Raw genomic sequence first — 17,314 nt, forward strand, 5'->3', positions numbered from 1 at the left:
CCAGATATCATTATGAAACCTACTTCGACATATTTTTGTTTGAAAGCTTTAGATGTTCTTATTCTGTTGGCAGATGATTTTGTTCATTTTAAGCATTTATTTCTAGAAGGAAGCTTAAAAATGGTAAAATATGTCTAGTCTTAATAATCATGTATTTGGTTTAGTGTAATTTTATAATAGGAAATGGCAAATAAATGACTAGATTCAATATATTTTCAGTTGATAAAATCAATATATGATTCAGATCATTGTTTTTACATATTTCAAGCTTTAAATTGACATTCTATTGGCAGATCATTTTGAAACTTTCTAAAAATAATGTTTAAAATAAGAAGAAAAAAAAAAAAAGCTCTTCCACCAGAAACGAAGCCGAATTATTTCAGACTCAGTAAAATGTCTAGAAAATAGGTTTAATAATCTTATTGTTGTCTTATAACAGGAAATAAGAGATCGCTATGACTATATTGAAGATATTTTCACTTGCTAAGACGTCATTTTTTTTTTTTGCAGTGTTGGTAGGTGAATTGAATTTTGTTAAAGAAAACACAAATCTGGACCCAAGTTTGACTCCTATGGTTAACACAGATGGTTTCTTAGATTTAGTCGTTTTTCCTACCGTTCAGTATGACCATCAAACTGAAAGAATGACAGAATGACCCTTTTACTTATTTCTCTGACTGGTTGGTAGATTATTCTGATATATTGCAAGAGCATATCTACTGAAATCAGACTAAAGTGCAGTCTAGGTTAACTTTATTTGGGGAAAAAAATGGTTTGCAACAATGATACTTTCGCTTTTATCTGGACTTGCTCTCACCCTGCATGCATCTTGTGTCGGTTAAAATAATAATAATAATAAAATAAATTTAAAAAAAAAGCACAACTTATGAGGGGCCATGTACGCTTGATGTGCATCCTACGGCTGGATAAGAAAACAAAACGATGCCATGGCGTGTAGTCTAGTTATACCCAAAGTGTGACAGCCATGTTTTTCTCCCTTGTGGAAAAAAGGCTGAAGTACAGGCATGTGAGAAAATTAGGACACCCCATTAAATAATCAGCTTTTTATTTAGAAATGGTACACATACCAATATCCAGGCATGTTTTTATGTATTTTTCAAAAAGAAAGTGATTTGATTGCAATTTAACAACAAAAATGAACATTGTTTGACAAATCCAAAAAAAGAAAAAAAATAAAGTATGTATTTCAATGGAGGAAAAAGTTAGGACACCCTACCCCCTAGTAGCTAGTGTTGCCCCCTTTGGCTGATATAACTTCAACGAGACGCATTTTGTAGCCTTTTACCAGTCTCTGACATCGATCAGGAGAAAGTTTGGCCCACTCCTCAATGCAGAATTCTTTTAGCTGTGAGATGTTTGAGGGGTGTCTTGCATGTACAGCCCGTTTCAAGTCACCCCACAGCATTTCGATGGGATTAAGATCAGGGCTTTGACTTGGCCATTCCAGGACTCTCCACTTCTTCTTTTTTAGCCAGTCCTTGGTGGATTTGCTGGTATGCTTTGGGTCATTGTCTTGTTGCAGTATCCAGTTACGCTTCAGCTTTAATTTTTTGACAGATGGTTTCACATTTTCTTCAAGCACCCTCTGATACACAGTAGAATTCATGGTGGATTCTATGATGGTGAGTTGGCCAGGTCCTGCTGCAGCAAAGCATCCCCAAACCATGACACTGCCCCCTCCATGCTTTACAGTTGGTATGAGGTTCTTTTCTTGGAAGGCTGTATTTGGTTTACGCCAAACATGTCTTCTGTTCTGGTGTCCAAATAATTCAATTTTAGACTCATCTGTCCAAAGAACCTTATTCCAGAAGTCGTGGTCTTTGTCTATGTTCTCTCTGGCAAACTTCAGTCTGGCCTTGATGTTTTTTTTAGAGAGCAAAGGTTTCTTCCTTGCACACCTCCCATGCAAGTCACACTTGTGCAGTCTCTTTCTGATGGTAGAGTCGTGCACTTTCACATTGACAGTTGCCAGAACCTGCTGTAATTCCCTTGATGACACTTTAGGATTTTTCAGGACCTCTTTGACCATCTTGCGTTCTGCTCTTGGGGTAAACTTGCTCGGACGGCCAGATCTTGGCATGGTGGCAGTTGTTTTAAATGTCCTCCACTTGTAAATAATTTTGCGAATGGTGGAATGGCTAATGTTAAATGCTTTTGAAATCTTTTTGAATCCTTTACCAGAGTCGTAAGCGGCCACAATCTTCTTTCTGAGGGCATCAGGAAGCTCTTTAGACCTCACCATGGCGCTCACCTCAACATCCCAACTGTCAGGGCCACACCAAACTAAATTTGAGGTTTAAATAGGGCAAGGCTCCATTCAAATGCTGGGTAACGATGTACTAATCATGTGCACCTGACGTGATGCACCTGTTTGGGATTTTCAACATTTTAAGAGGGATAATATAGGGGGGTGTCCTAATTTATTCCTCACCAGAAATTGCATTATTTTTTAATTAAATTTTACAGAAAGTTTTAAAAAGGCTTTTCTTATTTTTTTATTGTTTAGTTATATTACTTGGATCCCTCATTTTAATTAAAATTTACATTAAATACCCATATGTCCAAATATATTTTAAAATACACAGGATTTCATGAGGTGTCCTAATTTTTTCACATGCCTGTACATGACCTTGTATTTTCTCTCCAAATAGGTGCAAAACTTTCAGTTTATAACAGCATTTATAAAATGTCATATTCACTGAAGACGTTTTTGACATGGTTGGCAGTCAACTGAAAGTACAACCCCAATTCCAAAAAAGTTGGGACACTGTGTAAAACAAATAAAAAAAAAAAAAGTCAAGATTTTCAAATCATGGAAACCCTATAGTTCACTGAAAATAGTACAAATACAACACGTGAAATGTTGAAACTGAGAAATTTGATTGTAATTTTGAATTTGATGTCAGCAACATGTTTCGAAAAAGTTGGGACAGGGGCAACAAAAGACTGAAAAAGTTGTGTAATGCTAAAAAATATATAAATAAACAAACTGATTTGGTTAATTGGCAACAGGTGAGTAACATGATTGGGTATAAAAAGAGCATCCCAGAGAGGCGGAGTCTCTCAGAAGTAAAGATGGAGAGGGGTTCACCGCTCTGTGAAAGACTGTGTGGGCAAACAGTGCAACAATTTAAGAATAACGTTCCTCAATGTAAAATTGCAAAGAATTTGGAGATCACATCATCGATGGTGGGCGGCACGGTGGCGTAGTGGTTAGCACTGTCGCCTCACAGCAAGAAGGTTCTGGGTTCGAGCCCAGTGGCTGACAGGGGCCTTTCTGTGTGGAGTTTGTATGTTCTCCCTGTGTCCGTGTGGGTTTCCCCACAGTCCAAAGACATGCAGGTTAAGTTAATTTGTGGCTCTAAATTGACCGTAATATGTGCAAACCACTTTCTGCACGTATTAAAACTGCATGGCTCTGTAGTAAGAGAGTCCAGGTGCTAAACTGGCCTGCCTGCAGTCCAGACATGTCACGTTATGAAGCACAAAATACGACAAAGGAGACCCTGAACTGCTGAGCAACTGAAATTGTATATCAGGCAAGAATGGGACAACATTTCTCTTTCAAAACTACAGCAGTTGGTCTCCTCAGTTCCCAAATGTTTACAGAGTGGTGTTAAAAATAGAGGTGATGGTAAACATGCCCCTGTCCCAACTTTTTTGAAATGTGTTGCTGATGACAAATTCAAAATGAGCATGTATTTTAAAAAAAAAATTCTCAGTTTCAACATTTGATATGTTGTCTTTGTACTATTTCCAGTGAAATACAGGGTTTCCATGATTTGCAAATTATTGCATTCTATTTTTATTTACAGTTTACACAGCGTCTCAACTTTCTTGGAATTGGGGTTGTATTTCATGCCACCTACAGAAGCTTGCCATGTGTGGATCAGTACATGAATATAGCTATTGTATGTGAAATGTAACCTTTAGTACGACTCACATGACAGTCTGGAAATCAGATCCTGTTAAAACCTTAATCTTGTAAAGATCTGAAACGTGTGAAAGCTGTTTCGAGAAACTCAGTCACTGTAAACAAAGCTAATAACAGCTCGAAAGGCAATTCAGGCAGGCACCGTAAGGCAAAATACCACACAGTCAAGTCGTGAGTCAGTCCATAAACTGATCATTTCTTTGGTATCTGATATACACTCACTGTCCACTTTATTAGGAACACGTGTACATTCATGCAGTTATCGAAATCAGCTCATCATGTGGCAGCAGCACAATGCAACATATCATGCAGGTACAGTTCAAGAACTTCAGTTAATGTTCACATTAAACATCAGAATGAAGAAAAAGTGTGATCTCTGTGACTTTGTGGCATGGATGTTGGTAACAGATGGGCTGGATGGTTGAAGATTAGAAGAAGGAAAAAAAAAAAAATCACCTGGTCTTTTTCCAGTTTGAGCGAGTCTGTATCCACAATAGCCTCAGATTCTTGTTGTTGTGGAACCTGATGTGCTCTACTGCTGTTGTAGCCCATCCACATCAGGGTTTGATGTGTTGTGTGTTCTGAGATGCTTTTCTGTTCACCACGGTAGTAAAGAGTGATTATTTTTTAATGTTAATATAGACTTCCTGGCAGTTCAGACCAGTCTGATCATTCTCCTCTGATCTCTCTCATCAGCGTTTCAGCCTGCAGACCCTCCCCACCTAGGATTTTTTTTTTCCCCCGGCACCATTCTGTATAAACTCTAGAGACTGTTGTGTATGAAAACCCCAGGAGATCAGCAGTTTCTGAAATATTCAAACCAGCCCATCTGGCACCAACGCCCATGCTATGATTAAAGTCACATAGATGACGTTTTTCCCATTCTAATGTTTGATGTGAACATTAACTGAAGCTCTTGACACGTATCTGCATGACTTTATGCGTTGTGCTGCTGCTGCATGATTGGATAACCAGGGATGAGAGTAGGCGGTCACCAAAAAAGCAGAAAACAAGATGGCGCCCGAAGCCGGGGGTCTGGGAGGGATACCCCCCAGGAAAATTTTGAAAAATAAGGCTTTACAAACCACTTTTCCTGCAATCTGAGCTGTAGTAGATAAAAAAAATCTTGTCGTTTATATATTTACATGAAAATATGTTTCAAATCAATAGGAGTATTGTTTGAATTCAAAATAAAATCACATTCTACATTCAAGGGTATGGTTATAATTTATGATCAACAAAAATGACAAACTAAATTCACATTAAACGTAAGTTTTATTAATTATCAAAATGTTCATATATTAAATCAAATTTCTTAGGGAGAAAAGGTCAGTCACCCTATGTCCTCATTAGTTGCATATGATTTCAAAGTCTTTTGAAATATTTAAATTTTCAAAACTGTCAGCATTAATTCAGATTTACTGACCATCATATACATGTTCAATGTATTAAATCAAACGAATGCTAAGTTTATGGGATAATGTCTATGTACACTTTATACAATTATTTATAGTTCACAGTCACTTCTCATTTTCATTTAATCATTTCGACTACTTCTTCAGCTTTTTGGCCAAAGACAAAAAGCTTGTCAGTACTCTCTCTGTTTTTTTTTATACCAGCATCGATTTCACGTACCTTTGCTTCGTCTCGCTTGTCAATTGAATTCGGCATTTTGAGTAAAAAAGCCGATACGAAAGAGAAACGTATTTTTGAAGCGCAGCGACGATGAACATGTGCAAGTTTCGATAAAATAGAACAATGCGGGTACTTTTGTAAGAACTGTTATGATTGGCTTTTGTTCTCACCCACACTCTTGTAAGAACGGTTATGATTGGCTATCATGCTCTCGCCAGCGATGTTTTGACCAATTACATTGTAGATAACACATATTCTACCGCAAGACTTAGCGAGACTAAAGATGGTGAAAATGTAAACATGTAACATCGTCGTACGCTTGAGTATCACGAAGGAACATACCCCAACCCCCCTCAATGGAAAAAAAAAAAAAAATCTCAACGGATTTGGCATAATATCGATTTTTGCTCAGAAAAAGCGGAAACCCGCCGGAAAACTCTCATCCCTGATAACGCCATAAATGAGCAGGTGTATAGGTGTTTCTATTAAAGTGACTGGTGAGTGTACGTGTTCTTTTATATTCTGGTCTCTATGAACTGAAGATGCTGTATGGAGTGAAATTGACATTTGCGATCTAGTTGCCCCACAATATTCAAGTCTCTATTATTAAAGTACATGGCCCCACATACTGTATACTAGAATTATATTTAAAGAAAAAGAAAGAAAGAAAAATCCAACATAACCACAGACAAAAAATACATCAAACGAAAGCAAGTTTGAAAGTTCATCAGATTAGAGTTTGGACAAAGCAGTTATGTAGCTCACAAATGACAGTCATTCAGTTCATCCTTTTGAGTGACTTTTGTTATCCCTGGCATGTCAGGCTGTTAAATATAGACATCCATTCCCATTTTGGCTCCATTGTCATGGACTATCATGTGGTCTCTCTGCAACATTTGAATAAGCGGCGAAAGAAGGTCAACAAGACTGTGTCTCACTAAGAGCTGTGCGGTAGTGAGCAGGGAAACCTATGGTTCAACACTGTCCTAATCCGAGATCTCGTTCGATAGAGCCTCTCACATATAATTTAGCTTCTTTCTCCCATTTGTACCATTTCTCTCAATCCACAAAAAAAAATAATAATTCTTTACGTGCAACACAACATGGCACTCTTTATAACAGCATCTTTGTCATCTGCCACAGTAGATACCATGTACAGTACTTTTATATAATTTGTATGTATAGATACATACATATATACACTTTTGCATCAAATCTCTCATGCAGTGACGAATACAAATTACAACCAAACCCTCAAGCACCCACACGTCTACATGCACACATTTATATACATACACGTAGAAGAATTTAGCAATTAACATCATCTCAAAACAATACCAATTGGAGATTTCCGAAACATACGTTTGAGATATTTATTGCCATGTGTCCACACGGACGAGAATCTGTCGAAACTGGATCTGAATCAATCCAACTGTGCATATCGAGAATCCCGAGGAACTAAAGCATGCTTTCTCAGCACATGCAGACATGCTGTCATGCTATTCTCTTTCGTTCTTGACACTCTTCACCCAATTTTTCCCCAGGCAAGATAGATTATTTAAAAAAAAAAAAATTGTAATTTCTAAATTGAGAAAGGATGAAAAAGATGTAAATAATTTGCTTTGTGCAAACGAACGCTTGTTAGGGTCCCCCCCATCCCATAGTGCCCCATAGATTTGTTGGTGGAATTGAGCACACAGGGCTGGAGGAAGTAATTAATCAAGCCATACAAGGACACACACACACACACACACACACACACACACACACACTTTCCAGGTAGTACACCATGCGTCATCCAGAGACTGGTAACAGGTATTCCGGTTATCCATCTCATGGAACGTCTCTCTCTGAAATGATTAAAAAAACAAAATCAATATATGATATACATCACAAAATCTTTTTAGAATAAAAGGAACCAGTACTCAAAACAAAAACCCCAAAACAACCACACATCCCTTTTTTAAATAACCTTCTGTCATGACACTGCTGATAAATCACATGTCTATAACTCTGATGAGTCCAAAACATCAGTGTGTCCCAAAAGATGTCTGTGTATTATATGACACTTCCTTTTTTCAGATCATTTTATCTTGTATAACGTATTTGTATGGTTGTCTGCATGTTTCTATACACACACACACACACGGCACCTCTGTGTGTGTGCGCTTGCGTCGCTCCCGTGTAGCCTGTACGCGCTCTGTGGCGATGAAGGCTGTCCAGAATGCTCTCAGCCAATCGTCTCACATCGCAATGTGTTTCAGGATGTGAACACACTGCCTCCAGATGATGCAGTCCTCCTTCTTCTAACAGCATGCTACAGTAGCGTGCAGCTACACACACACACGAGCTCTTTAAGAATATTGTTACTATTAATAATAATTAATACAGAGTTCTCTGTGCCTCTCACCATTCTTGCTGCACACATGCTGCATGGCCCACGCTGCCCACAGCTGAACCCCGGGAGTCTGGAAGCACTCCAGCAAGGGGAAGAAAGGGTTAAATGATCTAAAAACCGAAACGTATTTACAAAATCACACAGGAGTACTATGCAGCACGCCACACCAAGAGAAGAGCACAGGTGTGTTTGTTTTTTACCTGTAGGCCACCATTTCACATTCAGGCGTGGGCCACTTCAGGATTGCTGAGTGCTGGGATACAAAAACCACCAGAGAAGTTGAACGTCATTTTTCTTGCAAACAAGATAAGCAAAGCTGCATCACTGTGCTCGCCTTTCATCAGTCATCGTGCACATAATCCATTTATACAATGATTGTTCTGTGTATTGACGCTGCCAGATGGTAAAGCCAGATATGCAACATGCAAAACCTTCTGTTTTTATTATATTTATGCCATGCACTAGGAAACCCGCCACATCTGATACAGCTTTCATGCAGGTTGAAACACAGGCTGACTGGTTTGTGCGAGAGAGACTGAAAGAGAGAGAGACTGAAAAAGAAGGCCCGAGACAGCACGCATGTGAGAGAGAGAGAGAGAGACTGAAAGAGAGACACTGAAAAAGAAAACCAGAGAGCACGTGTGTGAGAGAGAGAGCGCGAGACTGAAAAAGAGAACCAGAGAGAGAGAGAGACACACACACACACGAGAGGGACTGAAAAAGAGAACCAGAGAGAGAGAGACACACACACACACACACACACAAGACTGAAAAAAGAACCAGAGAGAGAGAGACACACAAGAGGGACTGAAAAAGAGAACCAGAGAGAGAGAGAGAGAGAGAGAGACACACACAGACACGAGAGAGAGACTGAAAAAGAGAACCAGAGAGAGAGAGACACACACGAGAGGGACTGAAAAAGAGAACCAGAGAGAGAGAGAGAGAGAGAGAGAGAGAGAGACACACACACACACACACACACACAAGACTGAAAAAAGAACCAGAGAGAGAGAGAGAGACACACGAGAGGGACTGAAAAAGAGAACCAGAGAGAGAGAGAGAGACACACACACACACAGACACGAGAGAGAGACTGAAAAAGAGAACCAGAGAGAGAGAGAGAGAGACACACACAGACACGAGAGAGACTGAAAAAGAGAACCAGAGAGAGAGAGACACACACACACAGACACGAGAGAGAGACTGAAAAAGAGAACCAGAGAGAGACACACACACACACAGACACGAGAGAGAGACTGAAAAAGAGAACCAGAGAGAGAGAGAGAGAGACACACACACACGAGAGAGAGACTGAAAAAGAGAACCAGAGAGAGAGAGAGAGACACACACACACGAGAGAGAGACTGAAAAAGAGAACCAGAGAGAGAGAGAGAGACTGAAAAAGAGAGAGACACACACACGAGAGAGAGACTGAAAAAGAGAACCAGAGAGAGAGAGAGACACACACACACGAGAGAGAGAGACTGAAAAAGAGAACGAGAGAGAGAGAGCAAGCAAGAGACAGACACACACGAGAGAGACTGAAAAAGAGAACCAGAGAGAGAGAGAGAGAGAGCAAGCGAGAGACAGACACACACGAGAGAGACTGAAAAAGAGAACCAGAGAGAGCGAGAGCAAGCGAGAGACAGACACACATGAGAGAGAGAGACTGAAAAAGAGAATCAGAGAGCGCAAGCGAGAGACAGACACACGAGAGAGAGAGAGAGAGCAAGCAAGAGACAGACACACACGAGAGAGAGAGACTGAAAAAGAGAGAGAGAGCGCAAGCGAGAGACAGACACACGAGAGAGAGAGCAAGCAAGAGACAGACACACACGAGAGAGAGACTGAAAAAGAGAACCAGAGAGAGAGAGAGAGAGAGAGAGAGAGAGAGACTGAAAAAGAGAACCAGAGAGAGAGCGCAAGCGAGAGACAGACACACGAGAGAGAGAGAGCAAGCAAGAGACAGACACACACGAGAGACTGAAAAAGAGAACCAGAGAGAGAGAGAGAGACTGAAAAAGAGAATGAGAGAGAGAGAGAGAGAGAGAGAGAGAGAGAGAGAGAGCGAAAGCAAGAGACAGACACACACGAGAGAGAGAGAGACTGAAAAAGAGAACCAGAGAGAGAGATGTACCAGCTGCTCCAGCAGTGTGCTCCTGAGGGACAGGTCGAGGGTCCAGACTGTCTTGCCCCGTGAAGTGAGGTGAGCAAGGATCCCTGCTGCGAAGTAGCTCACCTCCACTTCAGGACTGTGCAACAGAGACCTGATATGATCCAGAAAGCTCTGTACCATCAGCTCTGCATGCAGCTCGCCCACTTCGGCTATGTTGTTCTGAATCACACACAAAATGGCACATATTAGACGGCTATTATAAATTCTTATTAGCAATCCCAGCAGAGAGAAGATTTTCACAAATCTTAAAGAAAAAGGATTGGAAACCGCCAGCATCTGAGCAGTAATTAGGACTGGAAGCAGCTGTGTCCTGCCCACATGGGGACAAGCTAAATAAAGGAATCCGTTGGTACACGCCATTTGTGAAACTCAGCCAAACGATCCTTCCTGCATGAAGTACAGGCTGACGTTCCCCTGTTCATTTCTTATCCGAACATCACTGGGTATGGAATATAAAGATCTCCCTTCCTCTGATCTGTGTGCTTATACTGTACTGAATCTCACACACACTTACCAGCAAGCCAAGGACCTTCTGCTGAATGGAAGACTCTGAAGGGAAGGACTGAAGCAAAAGAGAAAGAGGACAAGAATCAATCCTTTTCATGAAAAATTTACCTCAAATTCATAAAATAAGCAAGATGTAAGGAATGAACAAAGGAAAGGAAAATAAAAAAGGATTTAAATTGAATGTCAAGTCGCATCACACCTCCCTGTAGTTGATTACTTTCCAATAACATCACAATGTCTTTTTTTCCCCATTCTCTTTTGAAAATGATACTCTTATACAAAGTTATTTGCCAACAAATACAAATTATTAAGGAATTACTCATCATACTTTTAACTTTAATGTTATGAAACGTCCCTGAGACAAGTCAGCGCCTGTTATCCCTTAAAGGTGGGGTATGAGATTTTTTTCAGGAGTATTTTTACCATATTGGTTGAAAAGCTCCTCACACCCATGTTGCAAGCAGTACAATAGAAGGTTTGACCCAAAAACGAAATATTTTAATCCAGTCTACAGTGTAAAATAAAGGAAAAACGCCATCCAATCATATCGAGGTACCACCTCAAAATGATTAGATACTGACACGTCAATCAGAATGAAGCCCGCAAGCAGCCCGTCCCTTCTATGTGTGTGTGTGAGAGAGAGCGAGCAGAGTGACACAGAGCGCAGGATTTTCTCAGTGCGCTCCCTCCAAACAACGGGGATTTACACAAAAACGGAAGGAGATATTCACAAAATTATTTCACAGTGAGTGCCACAAGGGTCTCCTGAACACACTGATGTAATTCTTTTGTCTGTAGTGTAAAAAATAAGGTCACTAGAGCGAGTTAAAAACGAGTGATTTTTCTGCCAAGTTTATAATGGGAGTCTATGGGGAAGCGCGCCTGTCCTCTCTTCACTTTCAGGTTTCTCATTCAAAAACTGCAAGTCCTATCGTGTAGGTAGACACATTGTGTGAATCAGGACAAGTGTGGCTACTACTTTTGAGAAAATTATGTGTGTGGAGTGAAAATTGGGGCTGAAAACACAGTTTAAATGAGAAAGTTTGAGCTATTTTTCCAAGCTCTCTACACTCTGCTCCACTGGTGTGTAACGCAATAGACACCCATTATAAAGGCTGATTTTCTCAGGCTTTATAAGGCAGCTGGGCCATAGAAGGTTCACGCTGCACGCTGCACGCTACACGCATGTAAAGAAAAGTGGACAAACGTAGCATGACTTGCTCTGGGCCATAGAACGGCGTTCACGTTGCACGCTGCACGCTGCACACTTCACGCGTGAAGCGAGAAATGAACATGCACACTTTTTTCTAGGCGTGAAGATGGAAATTCCAGTCAATGCATGCGGTCACTGCCGCATCAGCCAATCAGAACGGGTCTAGGGAGATAACTCTATGCTTTCAGGGGAAAACTTCAGAAAAAATATAATTGAATGGTATAATTGAAAAATAGTTCTTCATCGGGATTGTCAAGCAGATTATAGAATGTTCAGTGAAATTCACCACGGGTTTCTCTCAGAAGGAAGTGTTCTCGACTCCAAATTCTGTTCCTTTTTCTCTTCCTCTGTCTCAGTAAAAGCAGAATGAGGCAATCGTCGTCATCCGAAGAGTCCATATTGTTGGTTACTCGGTCAAAGTAGAACAGACGCAACACGTGAACATCCAAGCATGAAGTTTAATGGCCCAGGGTCCGGTTCTTCACGTGAACGTGTAGCGTGCAGCATGCAGCGTGAACCTTCTATGGCCCAGCTGCCTAAGGGGGAGGAGGGGTGGAGACGCGGGGGGTGGGAGCATGGCGAGGGCGGGCGTGTTTCTTTTCAAAATATGGCTTGCAGGAACCGTTACTCCAAAATCTCATACCCCACCTTTAAGAGTCTCGAAACAGTTGTTCCCTCAACTCATCTCCCTCTTTTTTCTCCCGTTCTCAAAGACAAAAAAAAACAACCAAACAAAAAAACCCCCACAGCTGATCATACCTCAAACTACAAAAAAAAATAAAAAATCACACTGTGAAAGTGCGTTTAAGAAACTCGGTCCAGTGAGTCGCTGGTGAACACAGGTTTCTAATATCAGGAGTATTTGCTCTTTCTCAGAACAGTTGGTTAAAATTTCCCCATGTTAACGTGTCTTTGGCGCCGTTTACACATACCTGGGTATTTTTAGAAACGCAGACCTCTGCCTTCGTTTGTGCCTTTCGTTTATACACAAACGGAGTTTTTTCCTCTGAAAACAATTCTTTCTAAAAACCCCGGCAAAAGTGGAGATTTTTTGAAAACTCCGTTTTGCGTTTGTGTGTAAAGAGACCAAAACGGAGTTTTAGGCAATCTTCGCGCCACAAAAGAGCGACCATTGTACATATGACAAGCATGGAAACACTCAGAGTAGCAGCATTTCTGTTATTAAGAGCTATATTCGCCTGTTTGCTTTTGAGAATAAAGCTCATAAAGCTCATTGACCAGCAGAGACGCATTAGGGCTCGGAGGGCAGCAATTGCAGAGCTTCTGGTGACCAAAAGAGCCCGACCGTACCACCGCCAGCGTCGGCGATTTTGGGTTCGACCTGGACGGACTGCTATCTGGTGGGAGAATTTCGAGAATGGCGTTGTCGTCCCGGAGGAATGGCAGGAAAATTTCAGAATGTCGCGATCCTCACTCCTGTCACTCGCAGAGTTGGTACGTCCGTACATACAGGGTGAGTGTACTCACATGCGCGCTTCTGTCGATGTCGTCAAAAAAGTTGCCTGCACACTCTGGCGTAGTTTAACAGCTCGACAGCACATTTATGCGGATCAATATAAACGTAATTAAAAAAAAAAAAAAATGCAGCTGTGTGCACGAAGTTATTTTGGAAAACGGAGTTTAGAAAACATGCGTTTTTAAAAATACCCGGGTATGTGTAAACAGCGCCTTAGTGTATGCTGTATAAACCTCCAGCACGCTGATGAAAAGCTCCAGGCCCTGGTTCTCTATAAAGTGTCTGCAGGTGGTAGGTGATTCATCTGTTAGGTTCCACAAAGCACTGAGTGTGAACTTCAGTGTGGCATCCACTGTGCCCTGAGATGTCTTCTGACGCACAATGTGCAGGAGTTGCTAGACATCGAGAGAGAGAGAGAGAAAAAGACAGAGAGGGGGCGGGGCAAGTTAATTAAGACATTATTGAAGATGTTCAAAACAAATCAATGCGTTAATCACAGAATTAAGTTACCTGGACAAAAGACTTAATTCTATTATTACATGGTTCTGCCTCTTCATGACTTAATAACCATCAATCGTGACTAAGGATGCTACTACTGTCTTCCTGTCAATTCCTGCTCAAAATTTAATGCCCGAACCAGAATGGAACCCGTTCGCTTTTGGAGGAAGAGTGGGTTGTAATTGCATTACATTACATTGCATGGCATTTAACCGGCGAGTGGCCTAGTGGTTAGCGTGTCCGCCTCTCGATCGGGAGATCGCGAGCTCTACTCACGGTCAGGTCACACCAAAGACCATCATAAAAATGGTGCCTACTGCCATCTGGCAAGGCACGATGCGAGTGGGGAGTCAAACTCTCGCAGTTACTAGAGGACTAGCCCCCCACTGTAACCCTAGCTATGAAATATAGGTGAGAGGCTGAGGGCTACGAAACAGAGACTGGCGCCACCAAACGCGCCATGAATGGTGCGGGACGGACTTTGACTTGGCATTTAACAGACGCGCTTATCCAGAGCGACATACGACGAGTGCAAAAGTCAGGTATATGAAGTGCTGAACTTCTAGACAAGAAAATTCTAGTGCCAACTGAACAAGTGGCAGCACTAGACCTAGTGTAATATGCTGCTGAAGTACCAATACTCAAACATCCAAGGAAACAAACCAATCATATAAAAGTATAACTAAATAGAGAACTCAAAACGGCTAACCCCAGGCTAGACAGTACACAGCCTGGGTTGGTCAAGACCAAAACGCAGTTACATAGTGGACAGGGAAGAAGGAGAAAGGTGCAGACTGAAGAGGTGGGTCTTCAGTTTGCGCTGGAAGGTGGTCAGGGAGTCGGGAGTTCTGACCTCATTGGGATGGTCATTCCACCAATGGGCAGCCAGGACTGACAGCAGTCTTGAGTGGGCTGGGCAGGAGCGGAGAGGAGGATGGACCAGGCGACCAGTCACAGCAGAGCGTAGGGATCTGGCAGACATGTCGGGTCACATCAGCGTGACATGGGGATGTATAGCTGGTTGGTGGAACCATTTTTGTTTGGATAAGAGTGTCTACTAAATACCATGTAATGTAATGTAATGTAATGTAATGTAATCTCAGCCAACTCCTCCTCCAACAGTGAAGGGCTTCCGTTCTGGTTCACGCATCAAATTTTGAGCTGTTCAGAGCGTTATGACCAAATTGGTTCAGAATCTGAAAAGTTGGAACCAAAATGCAGGTGGTTTTTCCAGCACAAACCATGCCATCAGTGGGCGTATCATTAGTTTGGAGAAGAAGCAGAGCACAGCAATGGAGAACGCAATGGAAAAGGATACATCTTCAGAAAAACAAATATCTGCAATAACACAACAAAATCTCGCAATCAATGAGCTTCACCATCTTGCTACTACGGTTTATTCCTGTTGCGAGTTGTGCAACGCCGTCCGTTCATGACTCATCCTTGATTACAAGGGTTTGGCTCCAAACTGGTGAAACCGTGGACTGGTTTGCTACCTGGCACCAAGATTCAAAGAATCCTGACTGGAACCAGTTCAAGAACCAGTTCTCTGTTGTGTGAAAAGGGGTATAACTGGTTCAGCAAGAGCTTGTAGGTGTTTATTTTGGTGTTTCTCTTCCAGTTCAACATACAGTGGTGCTTGAAAGTTTGTGAACCCTTTAGAATTTTCTATATTTCTGCATAAATACGACCTAAAACATCATCGGATTTTCACACGAGCCCTAAAAGTAGATAAAGAGAACCCAGTTAAACAAATGAGACAAAAGTATTATACTTGGTCATTTATTTATTGAGGAAAATGATCCAATATTACATATCTGTACGTGGCAAAAGTATGTGAACCTTTGCTTTCAGTATCTGGTGTGAGCCCCTTGTGCAGCAATAACTGCAACTAAACGCTTCCGGTAACTGTTGATCAGTCCTGCACACCGGCTTGGAGGAATTTTAGCCCATTCCTCCATACAGAACAGCTTAAACTCTGGGATGTTGGTGGGTTTCCTCACATGAACTGCTCGCTTCAGGTCCTTCCACAACATTTCGATTGGATTAAGGTCAGGACTTTGACTTGGCCATTCCAAAATATGAACTTTATTCTTCTTTAACCATTCTTTGGTAGAATGACTTGTGTGCTTAGGGTTGTTGTCTTGCTGCATGACCCACCTTCTCTTGAGATTCAGTTCATGGACTGATGTCCTGACATTTTCCTTTCGAATTCGCTGGTATAATTCAGAATTCATTGTTCCATCAATGATGGCAAGCCGTCCTGGCCCAGATGCAGCAAAACGGGCCCAAACCACGATACTACCACCACCATGTTTCACAGATGGGATAATGTTCTTATGCTGGAATGTAGTGTTTTCCTTTCTCCAAACATAAAGCTTCTCATTTAAACCAAAAAATTCTATTTTGGTCTCATCCGTCCACAAAACATTTTTCTAATAGCCTTCTCGATTGTCCATGTGATCTTTAGCAAACTGCAGATGAGCAGCAATGTTCTTTTTGGAGAGCAGTAGCTTTCTCCTTGCAACCCTGCCATGCACACCATTGTTGTTCAGTGTTTTCCTGATCGTGGACTCATGAACATTAACATTAGCCAATGTGAGAGAGGCCTTCAGTTGCTTAGAAGTTACCCTGGGGTCCTTTGTGGCCTCGCCGACGATTATACGCCTTGCTCTTGGAGTGATCTTTGTTGGTCGACCACTCCTGGGGAGGGTAACACTGATCTTGAATTTCCTCCATTTGTACACAATCTGTCTGACTGTGGATTGGTGGAGTCCAAACTCTTTAGAGATGGTTTTGTAACCTTTTCCAGCCTGATGAGCATCAACAACGCTTTTTCTGAGGTCCTCAGAAATCTCCTTTGTTCGTGCCATGATACACTTCCACAAACATGTGTTGTGAAGATCAGACTTTGATAGATCCCTGTTCTTTAAATAAAACAGGGTGCCCACTCACACCTGATTGTCATCCCATTGATTGAAAACACCTGACTCTAATTTCACCTTCAAATTAACTGCTAATCCTAGAGGTTCACATACTTTTGCCACTCACAGATATGTAATATTGGATCATTTCCCTCAATAAATAAATGACCAAGTATAATATTTTTGTCTCATTTGTTTAACTGGGTTCTCTTTATCTACTTTTAGGACTTGTGTGAAAATCTGATGATGTTTTAGGTCATATTTATGCAGAAATATTGAAAATTCTAAAGGGTTCACAAACTTTCAAGCACCACTGTACAGTGAGGCAAAATAAGTATTTGGACTAGAGGTGTCAAAGTTATCGCAATAATAACGTGTTAATGCAAATTCCTTTTAACGTCACTCATTTTTTTGATGCGCGATTAATACATGCATGTTGGGCAGCACAGTGGTGTAGTGGTTAGCATTGTAGCCTCACAGCAAGAAGGTTCTGAGTTCGAGCTCAGTGTCCAACGGTGGCCTTTCTGTGTG

General features: G+C 41.4%; 1 protein-coding gene across 1 annotated transcript in view; it reads right to left on the reverse strand.

Moving 5' to 3' along the window:
• Nucleotides 1–4,147: 4,147 nt before the first annotated feature.
• zyg11 (zyg-11 family member, cell cycle regulator) overlaps nucleotides 4,148–17,314 on the reverse strand; it is a 52,861-nt gene continuing 39,694 nt past the window's right edge. Inside the window, exons 10-16 of the mRNA XM_060917539.1 lie at nucleotides 13,595–13,756; nucleotides 10,679–10,726; nucleotides 10,126–10,323; nucleotides 8,189–8,241; nucleotides 8,001–8,098; nucleotides 7,744–7,923; nucleotides 4,148–7,440 (exon numbers count right to left, since the gene is read on the reverse strand). Coding sequence (XP_060773522.1) covers nucleotides 7,424–7,440; nucleotides 7,744–7,923; nucleotides 8,001–8,098; nucleotides 8,189–8,241; nucleotides 10,126–10,323; nucleotides 10,679–10,726; nucleotides 13,595–13,756 — 756 coding nt within the window. The 3' untranslated portion in view covers nucleotides 4,148–7,423. The remainder of the gene's footprint in view (nucleotides 7,441–7,743; nucleotides 7,924–8,000; nucleotides 8,099–8,188; nucleotides 8,242–10,125; nucleotides 10,324–10,678; nucleotides 10,727–13,594; nucleotides 13,757–17,314) is intronic.

The sequence above is a fragment of the Neoarius graeffei genome, chromosome 3 (genome assembly GCF_027579695.1).
Source record: "Neoarius graeffei isolate fNeoGra1 chromosome 3, fNeoGra1.pri, whole genome shotgun sequence".
In the NCBI taxonomy this organism is placed as follows: domain Eukaryota; kingdom Metazoa; phylum Chordata; class Actinopteri; order Siluriformes; family Ariidae; genus Neoarius; species Neoarius graeffei.